Raw genomic sequence first — 14,175 nt, forward strand, 5'->3', positions numbered from 1 at the left:
TGGGATGGTTACAGATACCCATAAGGAGTTGTATATACACATTATTTTGCGGACCATTAAGAAACATTGGTCGCTTTACTTGTACAGGTGAGAAAAGAATACCTAAACCTTCGATCTGTGAGATCTGACGATGTGCGTCATAAGATGATACGATATGTGCCTTAATACACTGATATGCACTGAAAGAGGAGGATGACCAATGGTTATGTTGTAAAAGATATATACATTCTGTGATGGCAAATCATGGGAGGAAATTTACTGCAATTAATCGATGTTGTTTACCCCCTGTTACCTTTGTGAGATTATTGTTACCTACTATATTTTTCAGTACTTTCATATTCTTTAGTGTGCGTGTGGTGTAGTCTGGTGGTTTAAGCGTTCACTCGTCACGCTGAGGACCGGGTTCAATTCCCCACATGGTAACTATATGTGAAGCCCATTTCTGGTGTCCCAAGCTGTGGTCTTTCTGGAATGTTGCTGAAAGCGGGGTAAAACGCATTCACCCATGTTTCCAGTTTCGTTTGTTGCTTCAGCAATATCCCAGCGATATGGCGGCGTGTTGTAAATAATTAATTCTGGACCAGACAATTCAGTGATCGACATCATCGCTGAATGCAACTGAGATACGAGACTTAGTGTGCAACCCTGACCACCCGTTATTCGCCTCAACAAGCATTGGTTTCTGAAGATCAGTTCTAATCGGGATCGTCACACGTTTCAGGTTCTTAAACTACAGTCTTTTTCTGCAAGACAACTCTAGATAAATGCAGTCTTACACGTACAAAATTAGTGATAATCTCTACCACTTAACGTCAAGTTTACATTTATGTTGACATAAGTCTTTCTTTGAACTTTTAAGTATGTGCGTCTCTGGGGTATTAGCCACGTGTTACCTTCCAGAATCGAGATATTTCTGACCTTACCGAGTTACAAATTACCTTGGGAGTTGTGTTTCGCCCATATGCCGCACATCGACATTTTTTTCTAAAAAATGGGCCCATCTACTCCTGTGATAAATTATCAGGAATGAGAGACATGGCCAGTTGCCAAACCTTTCGTGGTACGTACTCACTGCATTGTTACTTACTTCATAAACATGTAAAGACGTGTAAATATTGTAAAGATATGTAAAGACGTGTAAATATTGTAAAGATATGTAAAGATGTGTATCATGTGTGAAGCAGACAAATCTTGAGTTGTTCGTGTACTGGACAGTTCTGAATATACATGTTCAATAAAACGTGAATTCCGTATATTAACATTTTTCAGCAGGATATGCGTACAAGCGAATAATTCTCCGGTTTATTGGTTAGATTGGTCGTCGGTATTCTGATACCTCTCTAGTCGAAGACTGGCGCTGTGTGTCAACTAGTTATGGCTTTATGGCTTTATAAAATATTTTAGAAGCTTGCCGTGTTGCTAGATGTACTCACCTGTGGCTAAAACCAAGGATCGTATTTCGTATTTCATAATCATATTTGTGTTGAAAATACTCAAAGATGTATTAATAAGGTCGCAGGATAGATAAAGATGTTGAGAAGAGTATTTGTATTCCTATGAACATTCTCTCAGATTCACTAACACGTTTAACGACTGTTCGACAGGAAAGTCCCGAATGTATTTGGCATTCAAACTTGTTTTAGCAGTGTTTTAATCCGTCCTTGTTATCACTTTCGGAAGTAATGGCAGCTTTAAATATGATTCAGAAACGCCTCAATGTAGAATATCCGTTGTTTCACAATGTCCATAAATATCCAAGTTATTATTTTCTGAAACACAATGCTCACTGTTCTCGGACTATTGATTCAATATTAATTTCGCGCATTGTCCCTATACAGATTCATTTCACTCTCAGTAGTGTACATCGAATTAATTCATTCGGTTTACCAATTAATCGATCAAGTGCACTTGTCACTCAGGATATGAATCTACCAGATTACTGTTTGTTTTTGAGGCGAAAAGGACAAGTGCAGTTACTTTGCTTAATTCAAGAAGCACAAGAAATCAAATCATTATGTGATATTAAATTTACTGCCTTCAGTGGCTTTTGAAATAGAAACAGGCCTTTTTGATAGCCAAGGGATAACAACCATTGTATTAATTTGCGATAGTGGCACTGAGAAGCGTCTAGAACAAAATATTTAAAAGTCCTCTAGAAATGTAAATCTTGGCGTGGCGTGGCGTGGCGTGGCGTGGCGTGGCGTGGCGTGGCGTGGAGCGGAGTGAGTGAGTGAGTGAGTGAGTGTCTTGATGCTGCTTTTAACAATATTCCAGCAAAATCACGACGGGAAACACCAGAAACGAGCGTAATAGGGTGAGCACAGGCCTTTTTCCGAAACAAAATGTTTATGACGACCGATTCTTTGTTTTCTCTCTGATTGTTCCCGACCTTCCCTCACCCCGTCTTGAAGGATGTTTTATAGTACGGACCATTCCGCAGTAGGTTGTCAGCAACTGTCCACCTTCGGCCTTAAGTCTGAGAAATTCTCCTTTAAGGCACAGTTATGACAATATCATGGAGCAAGTCCCTAGCCAAACCACTGTTCCAATTGACATTTACTAGAGCGTCACTGCAGACAGTCCTCAGTTGAAATATTTATCTCAAGACAGCTCCTCTTTTACTTGTTTGACATCACCATACCTGGACATCACCACATTACCAGACCAGACCAGACCACCCCACCCAAAACACCCGTCCCAAAAAGAAAACACAAAACAAACAAAAAAAAACAAAAAAAACAATCAAGCAAAAACAAACAAGCAAAAACAAACAAACAAACAAAACAAAAAATGAAATTAAAAAAACTCAAAACAACACACACACACAAAGGAAAAAAATTAAAACAAAAGAAGAAAATAAAAACAAAAACAACCCACCTCCAAAAAAACACACAAACAACGACAAAAAAACCCCAAACAAACAAAAATAAAAATAAGCACACGCCCGCCCGCCCACACGCACGCACACGCGCACACACACTACCACCATTACCATCAAAGAAACACCAAAACCAAAAGACCACCAAAACAAACAAAAAATGAGGACAATGAAAAAGAAAAACCCAAAGAAAAAAAAACTAATGCAAAATGTACTAAAGCAACAAAAGTAACCAACATAAAAGCAACAACAACAACAATAAGCTTAAAAATAAATCAAATATTTTTTTTAAAAAATACCTGTTATCTAAAGCGACAATATTGCTGTCAAACCATCCAACCATTTTCCCCACAGCGCCAGGTCTGGTGGTACCGCCTATATGAGTCAGACACATCAGCAGTCGCCGCTGTATGGAGCTGGTGTTTAGTGGCTGTGGCACACACAGACAAAAGTTGGGAGCACTGGACCGCAGATTGGATCTGAAACAAGATCACATATAGATTCACGCCCTTGAAGCGCTAGCTCGAGACACCCTCACTTAAGGTAACTACCACACAGATGTTCACTCATAAAAACGTTTTTTGGTACATAACAAGTATTCATATTAATATCGGTATTTAACATGTAGTATTAAGTGCAATATTCATAACAGTGGGATTTTATTATTTTGCAGGTATTAAAGTTTAGCGTTAATGTTTTATCGCTTTTAAATGGCTTTTACTATATAACCCATCCTTATCTACACGCTCTGTTGAACCGTGACAAAGTTATTCTGTAAGCGAAACAATGTTTGTTAGTGTGGAGGGATTTGAGGATAGGAGTGGGGAATCTGATTATGGGCAGGACGAGTTAGGGATAAATATTCGTAATTTTGATTGATGGACTTTTTGAGACGACAAGGATTGGCAAGAATTTCAGGTGAGATGAAGGCGACACTGTTCGCCTGCAGGTGAACCAGTACGGGAGAGACTGTTCAAATATTTCACTGTATTGTAGCGAGAGGAGAGGAGTGCGCGCGACTACTGTTACACATGCCATGGAGTAAGTGTAGTTTACGCGATGTAGTTTTAGATAACAACGTCATAGTATTTGTATCGTCATAGAGTAGTTCTGTAGCTGTAGATATATTACCACATGTTAATAATATGTTGCCATATTTTTCGTCTACAGACAATGTTACCAAAGGCATATTTTCCGTCTGTAGACAGTTTTACCATTTTATTCGTTTGTGCTGAATGTTACCATATCATTCGTCTACAGACAGCATTACCATACTATTCGTCTATGTCTACAGTGTTACCACATTATTCGTCGCTATACAGTGTTACCATATTATCATTTGTACAGAATGTTACCTTATCATTCGTCTGCATACAATGTCACCATAATCGTCAATACACAAGGTTACAATATCACTGGTCAGCAGACAATAAATATTACCCTTTAGTACATAATGTAATGGAGAAGGCGTTCAGCTCTAGATAATATTGATACTGGTAGTAGAGCAAGCTGCTTACCTCAAGACAATACAAGTGTAGCTCAAGATATTATCATTTTGTTCGAAATGTAGTGGACTGCACAAGACAATATTTCAATGCTATTCGTAATGCTGAAAAGATGTTTAGCCATAGACAGTATATTGTGCCGTGGAGAAGGTGTGTTGCTCTAGATGTCATTCTCATCTTCCAGTATAGTCAAGTGTCTGGTATGTTACATTTATCCTTAGCCCAAATTACAACTGGTCTGGTAATCGCCCTACCAGGATGTATGGCCAGCAGACCAGCTACTCATTAACGTACCCTGGACACAACGACCACCTTGTATTGGACCAGAACAGTTTGAAACCACTAGTTAATATTACTAAGTTGTCATGGAGATTTTATTCGTGGGTTTTGAACGCACAGAAATGTTCTCTTTGGGCGTGCCCACCCGTAAATGCTCTGGTATGACAGTATGTCTGTTTCAGCTGCATGAGCCATGTCACTTCTCCTCATAACCCTGCAGTGATACCGATTGTACGTAACCTTTCTCTGAAATCTCAGTCCTGACCCACGCCAATTTAAAACGTGGATTATAACTGTATATCGGCAAGTAGGGAAATAACGGCAGTTACACATAGCAATTGTGTACATGACCTGAGCCTGTACGGAGGAACGCCGTTGGTAAGCTATCACTTGCATGTACAAATAACGACGGACTCACGACTATTGTAATGTTAACATTGTCTAACTCCAATCCTTCAACGTAGACTTACGATCGTTGTGTCGCGCGGATCTCCTTGTTGAATGACACTGGCCACGTCATTTTGCCATACGCATGTTTTCCTCTATCTTTGTTTTCTAGCGCATAGTTGAAAATGTAGTAATATTTTGAAAAAGAAAATGATACGTTTTTTCTGTATCTTCGTTGGTAGTCAAGCCTTCTATTCATAATAAATGCTTAACAGAGAAATAGAAAATGATACGGTTTTTTCTGTATCTTTTTTGGTAGCCAAGCCTTCTGTTTATAATCAATGCATAACAGATTAAACACTATTTGAAACAGAAAACTGACATGCTTTTCACTATCCTTGTTGGATGTCTATCTTCCTGTATATAATGAATGAAATATGAATAATATTTGAAACAGAAAATGATAAATGTATTGTGTGATGTTAGTCTATATGCTAGTATATGCACGGAGAGAAGTCGGAGAAGGAAGTCCAATTACATAGTGTATCAGTGTTAAAAGTTATACAGTTAGATGATTGTTTGTTAGCGTACAAGCTTTCACAGTTCCTGTTTCAGTTCTGTTTGCAAGAGAAAGCGTTCGCTCGTCACGCTGAAGGCCCATGTTCGATTCCCCTCATAGGTACAATGCGTGAAGCCAGTTTCCGCCATGACTTGAATATTGCTAAAAGAGGCGTAAAACTAAACTCACTCACTAAACTCACACAGCGATACGGGAAAGACTAAATAAATAACAGCAAGGCAACCAGGGAACATTTGAGGTAGTACAGCACCCGGGGAACACTTGTGGCATAAGAGCGATTCACACGGGGAACAATAGATATATGGCAGAAACAAAACCAAGGAACAATATAGGTGTTGCACCTGCCGGGGAACACTTGTGGCATGAAAGTGATATCACACGGGGAACAATAGATATATGGCTAAAACAGAACCAGGAAACAACAGAGGTGTTGTAGCACCTGGAGCACAGCTGCAGCATAACAGTGATATCACACGGGGAGCAATAGATATATGACATTGAGTTGATGGTTTCATGGGGCTCTTTGTCGTTGCAGGAATGCATGAAGTTAGTGATTATTTTCATTATTTGGTTAACTCCAGGCACGGTCTTTAAGTATAGAGTGTCCTTTATTCATGGTGATGAGTAACGCTCTGTTAATGTCATTCTTTGTCTACTTTGTCTCAGTCTCCCCCTGCTGCATGACAATTACTGTTATAATGCCACGTCACAAACACAAACAGCTGATAATTACCATCGATTAAAACAGCTGTTGCCACGGATAAAGTTCATCGTTATCTACTTGATACATTTGAAGATGTGCCCTCTACCTCCAGTGTTCTCCAGTTTTATTGTTCTAGTACCTCCCGTGTTCCCCAGTGAAATGTTCTTTTAATACTCCCAGTATTCCACGGTGTGATTTGATAATAACTCCAGTGTTCCCCAGTACGATGTGATTAAAAATCCAGTGTTCCCCAGTACGATGTGATTAAAAATCCAGTGTTCCCCAGTACGATGTGATTAAAAATCCAGTGTTCCCCAGTGTGATGTGATAATACCTGAAGTATTCCCTCAGAGTGATGTGATAATATCTGAAGTATTCCCTCAGAGTGATGTGATAATATCTGAAGTATTCCCTCAGAGTGATGAGATAATATCTCAAGTATTCCCTCAGAGTGATGTGATAATATCTCAAGTATTCCCTCAGAGTGATGTGATCATATCTCAAGTATTCCCTCAGAGTGATGTGATAATATCTCAAGTATTCCCTCAATGTGTAATACTTTGTTGATGTTGTAATACTTTCTGTGTTCCCCAATGTGACTGATTATACATCCAAGGCTCCTCTGTGTTATGTTGTAATGGTACCGCCAGTAGTCCTCTTTATGACGTTGTTATGGTACCATCAGTATTCCTGTGTGATGCTATTATGGTACCTCGATTATTCATCTGTGTTATGTTGAAATGGTACCGTCACTATCCCTCTGTGTGATGTAATGGTACCGTCAGTATTCCTCTTTGTGATGTTGTGATGGTAAAGGCATGTTTCTTTGTGTGGTTTTAGTATAAGAACTCCTGTGTCCCCAGTGCTGCGACATTGCTAGGATACCTCCAGTGTTTTACCAGTGCGACACGGCTATTATACCATCAGTGTTTCGTGTTTCAGACCTTCCCTGTACTTCAGACCAGTCATGGCCAATGAGAGGACTGCGATTATGGGGTCACGCAATCCACCAAAAGTACGTACATCTGTCAGACACCACAACATTATATGTGCTTGATATAGGCCCAACACCAGAACTACGGTTCTCAAGGTTGTATTGCACAATCGAATTGTATCAGCTTTACGTTGGTGGGCGTGGGGTAGTCTAGTGGGTAAAGCGTTTTCTCGCAGAGGACCCGGGTTCACTTTCCTCATGGGTTCAATAATGTGCGAAGCCAAATTTCAGTGTACATGTATTCACGAATGATGGATGAACGTAAGGCACAAATGTACATGGCCGTCAAGTACAGTGTGTTCACGATCTTGGATCTCTTCTCATGCAACAAGATGCCAGAGTAACAGCAAATGCCGAATCGTTACGTCTTTTAGAAGGCCGTTGAGCATGTAACCACGGATGATGGATGAACGTAGGGTACATGTATACAAGACCGTGAAGTGTCTGTTCTTTTACCTCCATGCCTATGGAGACCCGTGTAAGAATAGGCCTTCAGCAACACATGCTTGCCATAAAAAGCGACTATATGCTTGTGGTAAGAGGCGACTAACGGGATCGGGTGGTCAAACTAGCTGACTCATATCATCGGTTCCCATTTGCGCAGATCGATGCTCATGCTGTTGATCATTGGATTGTCTGCTCCAGACTCGATTAGTTACAGACAACCGCCATATAGCTGTAATATTGCTGAGTGCGGCATAACCCTAACCTCACTCAGTCGCTCGCTCTGTTACCTCCGCAGAAAGAAGACCAGGAGATGCTGAACAGTAGCTCCTACGTCACCAAGAAGACAGTTGCCCAAGGGATGCTGGACATCGCTCTGTTAATGGCGAACGCATCACAGCTCAACACCTTGTACTTGATACCGTCGGAGAAGCGAAATGGCATGCACTACACAATCATCGTCTTCATTTTCCTGTCGATCACACTTCAGACCATCGCGGGGATGTTCATCATCATCTTAGGATTCAGGCGCATGCGTACTGAGAAAGAGCGTAAAACATCAGAAGTGCTCAATAATTCTGTGGTGATCCTGATATTTTTCATAACAATCATCAACGTATTTGTCAATGCTTTTGATATCAATATGAAACATTCCGCTTGATAATGTCGACAGAGAGACTGGATTTACTGAACACAAACATCGATAAGTGTCGGTGATTGCCGATTGTTTTGCGCAAACAAAAGATGCTACTTCCGGCTGTTCATGTGATTTAGTTGCTGCTGACACATGTGTATATGATTTGTTTGACTGGCATTTTAGAAGTTGGTGGATAATAGAAAAGTATAATACTTTATGGACAACTACTTTTCTTTCATAGAAGAAGTATATATAGTATGCTATGGACACCTTGTCCCGCCTCCTCAACATTGGTCTCCTGGCTTTGTTACCGTATTATTTCCCGTCCCATTGTTGTTGTTGTTAATTCCTTTATGCATTCCTATATGCTGTCTTACTTAATCCCTGTTATATGTATAAAGCCGGTTCTGTGCTGTGTTGCTTCACTCTTGCTTGAAAACGGTATAAGAAGCTATATGGAAACGTCGCATCATAGAAATAAAAGGTGTCATCGATAAAGTCTTATAGTTTTCTAACATGTGTACATGGCTATTTGAATACTAGTATAAGCTACTCAACATCTAACGGAGACTCTGACGATATTCTAACTCTCAGAAGTGTATATTCCTTTTACAAGATCAAACAGATCTATTTCATTGGCCCTTTATGAGACCAACCAGAACTAAAAGAAGCTCAAGCTTTTCATCACGAGTGAATGGTCATCTCAGAAAGGGCGAAAAACGGTAGCTTTTGTAAGTGATTTTGGTTTTAACGCCACTTGGAACTAACTTGCAGTTGTCTCGTGGCATGTCACTTTCACGTAGTAGGGATGAGTGAGTGAGAGGTGGGTTTTACGCTGCTGTTATCTATATTCCAGCAATATCCACACATTGTATTCATGTGGGGAATCAAACTCGGGTCGTCGGCGTGACGAGTGAACGCCTAACGACTAGACTACCCCGCCGCCGCGCGGGATCCGCCAGTGCAAGGCGTTTCCTTGTGATCTGAACCAGTCATCAGAACATCCTGGTGCACAAATCCGCTATGCGATTAGCAGTACAACAGACAGGATGTGCCCTGAATAGTTTAATGTGCAATGCCCTTGTGTATTTCCTACTGGTTCTGTGGTAAGGATTATCGACAAACACGTGCGTCCCTATCCTTTATATGGCAGCTGAGATGCCGAATTGTTAAAGCGTGCACGCTTCACCCTGAAAGCCCGGTTTCGATTTCCCACGTGGGTACAGTGAGTGACGCCCATTTCTTGTGTTCTGCCGTGATATTGCTGGAATAACGCCACGCAACCATACTTACACACTCACTCACTCCTATCCCATGGGCTATAGTTTATTGGCTAATTGTACTTGTAGTCAGTTAAATGCACAATATGTCCTATGCGCTTTTTTTGTGGAATCTTTGAGTCCGAACTTATGAAACATTTTTGTCACATGAACCCTTGCATACGATATTGTCATAATCGTGAAATGAACTCTCCTTTTGCCTGAGTTGCCTGACTGAAGGTGGCTGTTATTTCACTAATGAGAAAACTTTGCCTTGATCATACAGACTGACGTACCGGGGTTGTATATGTGTTTATCTATTCATGTATTTTTTTAAACTTTAGAATTTATGACTGTGTCTATAAACGATTTGTTATATATGCAATGCTGCGCGACTGTCATTTATTTAGCGAGCGAGTTTACTTTTATACCACCTTTAGCAATATTCCAGCAACTGGATTTGATTTCTAAAATTCAAACGTTTGCATGGTGATACACACAGAGAGGAAACAATATGGATGCCAGGTTCTGAAGCTAGGTTCAGGATGTACACGTTAAAACGTTCGCTCATCTCACTGAAGACCCGGGTTCGATTTCCAACCTGTTACAATGTGTATTTCACCCACTTATGGTGTTTCCACCTTGATATTGCTGGAACGTTGCTAAAAGGAATATTGCTATAAATAAACTCACTCGCCCGGTTACAAGATACAGTACTTAAACGACTTTTTTAAAAATATATGGAAGTTATTAGCAATAAAACGTTTCATTTCTATTCATTTGATTCATTCAGCGACTACACGTGAAAATCCGGGCAAGACACTGGTCTTCAGCAAACCATGCTTGTCGTAAGCGGCGACTAACAGGACCAGGTGCTCAGGATCTCTGACCGTGTCATCGTGTCCCAAGCGCTCATGCTCAACATCACTCGACTGGTGGAGACTCGATTATGTGGGGGCCGCTGTCACATGCCGGGAATATTGTCGACAATCAAAGCATTCAGTGACAGTCCCATTCCTTCCTGACTGCATAGATAGGCAGACAGAAAGTGTAAAGGACAATTCCTAATTTTCATCGTCTGTAAAAGAGGGACAGTGGTTGTTGACAACTTTAACCCTGTCGCCTGCTGGAGGCACACGCCGTCGCCTGCTGTTAGCGACAAACACCGATTGTGTTTTAATTGTTTCACAGCGGTGCCAGCAGTGTGCGACCTTTATAGTGAGTGAATGAGATCAGGTTTAATTATTCCGTGAATAGAAATCCAACTGAGATGCGCGTGCAACACTGACTGAGACAGTTTACTTTCTGTAGGTAGGCCATCATAGGATACGAAACATCATGTTTGACAAGGCAATATAGACGTTATACATTATTTACACACATTTGATCTGATCAAGAGGGTGTGCTTACTACACATTTTTCTAAAGAATACACTGCATGGTTTTTTTTTCAACTTAATGATGTTTGAACACTGATCAAAATTTGATAAATATATACTTCGTAATTACATATGCATCACAGACAAAAAGAAAATATAACCCATCTCCTCGGATGTCAGTGTTGCACATTTTATATACATGTACGATCTAGATTTCAAGGAAGGGGTGGTGATGAAGTCTAAGTATACATAAATATCGTCTGTATTCTTTAAAATCTACATTTGAAGCATAAAGCTCTACATCAAATAATTATTCAATTGTCTTGCAGTAAGCTAAATGCGATGATTAAGTAATTCTACTCAATATGCTTAACCCTTTACACCAATACGCCTCTGCTTAAACACTGATATAAAATGATGAATATTGCCAACATCGTGACTAACCCACAAAGATCCAAACCCGTTTGTGATTAACAAACGTTTTACATATGATGCCCAAGGAATAACATTTAATTCATCTTCTATAGTATGTCTCCAAACACCATATGATTACTCGCAGCGATTAATCAGAAACTGATTCTTATTACCCCGGATAGTGAGTGAGTGGGTGAGTGAGTGAGTGAGTGATTGATTTAATATTTAACGTCACATCGGCAATATTTCAGCCATATCGTGGCGGATTACCCCGGATAACCCAAGCTGCCTGTTTGGATCTAAAAGGATATAGTCACATGACTTTATCCAACCGGGTACCCATTTTCTGCTGGGTGAACAGAGTCGATTTTGAACAAATTCCCTTGCCTAAGGTGAGACCACATGTATCACATGTACTTCATTGTGGGGCAGAACTCTCAGGAGTCAAACTGCCAAACACGGTCACCCATCCAAGGACTGCCTGAGCTCAACGTTGACACCAGCTGAGTCTAGATTTCTCATCAAAATATAAAATTGTTTAGGATACCCGTTTTCAGATGTATGAAGAAGTGTATAACAGTATCCTACACATTTAGCATAATAATCAACACTTATACAATATCTGCCACAATCAGCTAACACAGCATTGGCAGAAACATGTTTACCTACGCCAAGAACACATTTAGAGATTTCTAAAATAAAATGTGTCAATTTACTGTCACTCTTCCTCACACGTCTGCGCCATCAAGTAAAATTACTTCTAAATAGAAAATAATGCCTTGTTTATTTTCGCCGATAGTGTTTGTGTATATTTACATGACCATGTAGGGAAGAGTATTCCAAGATGTTTGTAGGAGTATTTAACAATTGCACCCTGAAAAAAACCCATTTTCATGAGGACGTAATGAACCTCCGTTTCGAAAAACCAATATCTCTGTTTTATCCACCATACGTTGTAATCCCCGCGTTGTATGGTGGCCATTCAGAATGTCATTTTTTCCTTGCAATCCAATCACAGCCATCGAAAATACATAAATCGACAGCGTACAGCAATAGCAATAATTCTAAAAATTCAGGTCGAACAGATATTCCTCTAATTTCTGCGCTTTCTAGCATTATTTGCAATTCTGTTCTAAATATCGTGAACAAAAAGAGGCTCAGGACACATCCTTGTCTATCTCCGCTAAGACAGTCAAAGTATTCAGGGACTGAGGTGTTGGTTATTGTGACAGCAGACATCTTACATAGTACATTAATGAACTGTCCATGGATATCATTCGTTAATAGTGAATACCAGAGAAGTGTTATGTTCATAGAATCAAAGGTTTTCTTTAAGTCCACAAACAAGCAATATAATCGGCAACCTCTCCTTGGTAGTTATTTCAGCATAAAACACTGTGAAGTAAAAGATATCAGCAGCTGTATTGTAGTCTTGCCTAAATCCTGCTTGAGTTTCAGAAATCTTGTCATAAAGAGCTGCAAATGTTCGCAGACGGTTGTTCAGAATTGAACAAAATATCTTTTTGAAAACGTTTATGAGTGAGATTCCTCTGTACAAAAGGCGACTATGCTTGTTGTAAGAAGCGGCTAACGGGATCGGGTGGGCAGACTCGATGACTTGGTTGACACATGTCATCGGTTCCCAATTGCGCAGATCGATGCTCATGTCGTCGATCACTGGATTGTCTGGTCCAGACTCGATTATTTACAGGCAGCCGGCATATAGATGGAATACTGCTCAGTGAGGCGTAAACCTAAACTAACTCACTCACTCACTCACTGAGATTCCTCTGTGGTTCTTGACCGCGTTAATGTGCCGTGGAGTGGTACGTTTAATCCCTTGGGCCGTTCAAAAGAATATTCGTCTTTAGTCAGGATGGTATTATATACAATGACTAGACATGGATTTAAAACTCAGCTCACGACTTCACCATCTCTGCTTTAATACCGCCCGGTCCAGCTGCTTTGCCAGGTTTCATGAATTTTATGGCTGCTTCAACTTCTTGGCGCAATACGTCTCTATTCATTAAACACATGATGAACTGTTCCTGATTTATTTGTGGGGTCTCTATCCTGTTGCACGTCATCTTATTTAGGTTTTGCCAGAATACGTTGTTGTCCTTGAAACGTACCACTAAAGTGTGAATTAAGAACTCTTTCTACTTTCTCTCCTTCTGTCTGCATAAATATCTGTAATTATTTCTTGCATGAAAAAAGTCTTTACTTCCAGTCAATGTGATAATTTGATTTTCTGTGATTTCAGGATTTCACATTCTCTGTACCGAACAGAACAGTTATGAAATTTATCTTAATACTTAGGTCTCTTTCCCACACCACGCAACGCAGCAGTGCATTGACGAAATTGCGGGTCGTGTCCACCCACATTCAGTCCCTTTCATCTGTGGAAGTCCATTACAACACACCCTCGCTTGTGAAAGTCCATTACAACACACCCTCGCTTGTGGAAGTCCATTACAACACACCCTCGCTTGTGAAAGTCCATTACAACACACCCTCGCTTGTGGAAGTCCATTACAACACACCCTCGCTGTGCCACCAGAGCTGAGCAACTGGAGGAAAGGGAAAAGCATGCTGTGACGTATTCCATATACACGTCATGGATGACCACAGTCTTCTCCGTTCTGAAGTTTTTTTGTCATTGCAACACTGCACCCTGGTTTTGAGAGCCCGACAAGCGTTTACTGCAATTACTGAAA

The 14,175-nt window shown here is 40.4% G+C and overlaps 1 protein-coding gene across 1 annotated transcript; it reads left to right on the forward strand.

The window, feature by feature from the left end:
- The first annotated feature begins 3,860 nt into the window (after positions 1 to 3,860).
- LOC137284917 (ninjurin-2-like) lies at positions 3,861 to 10,445 on the forward strand. The gene is made up of 3 exons (XM_067816968.1): positions 3,861 to 3,919; positions 7,275 to 7,347; positions 8,069 to 10,445. Exons 1-3 carry the CDS (start codon positions 3,915 to 3,917, stop codon positions 8,429 to 8,431), a joined length of 441 nt encoding a protein of 146 aa, XP_067673069.1. The 5' UTR covers positions 3,861 to 3,914; the 3' UTR covers positions 8,432 to 10,445.
- The last annotated feature ends 3,730 nt before the right edge of the window (positions 10,446 to 14,175 follow it).

Source organism: Haliotis asinina, chromosome 1 (assembly GCF_037392515.1).
Source record: "Haliotis asinina isolate JCU_RB_2024 chromosome 1, JCU_Hal_asi_v2, whole genome shotgun sequence".
Taxonomy (NCBI): Eukaryota; Metazoa; Mollusca; class Gastropoda; order Lepetellida; family Haliotidae; genus Haliotis; species Haliotis asinina.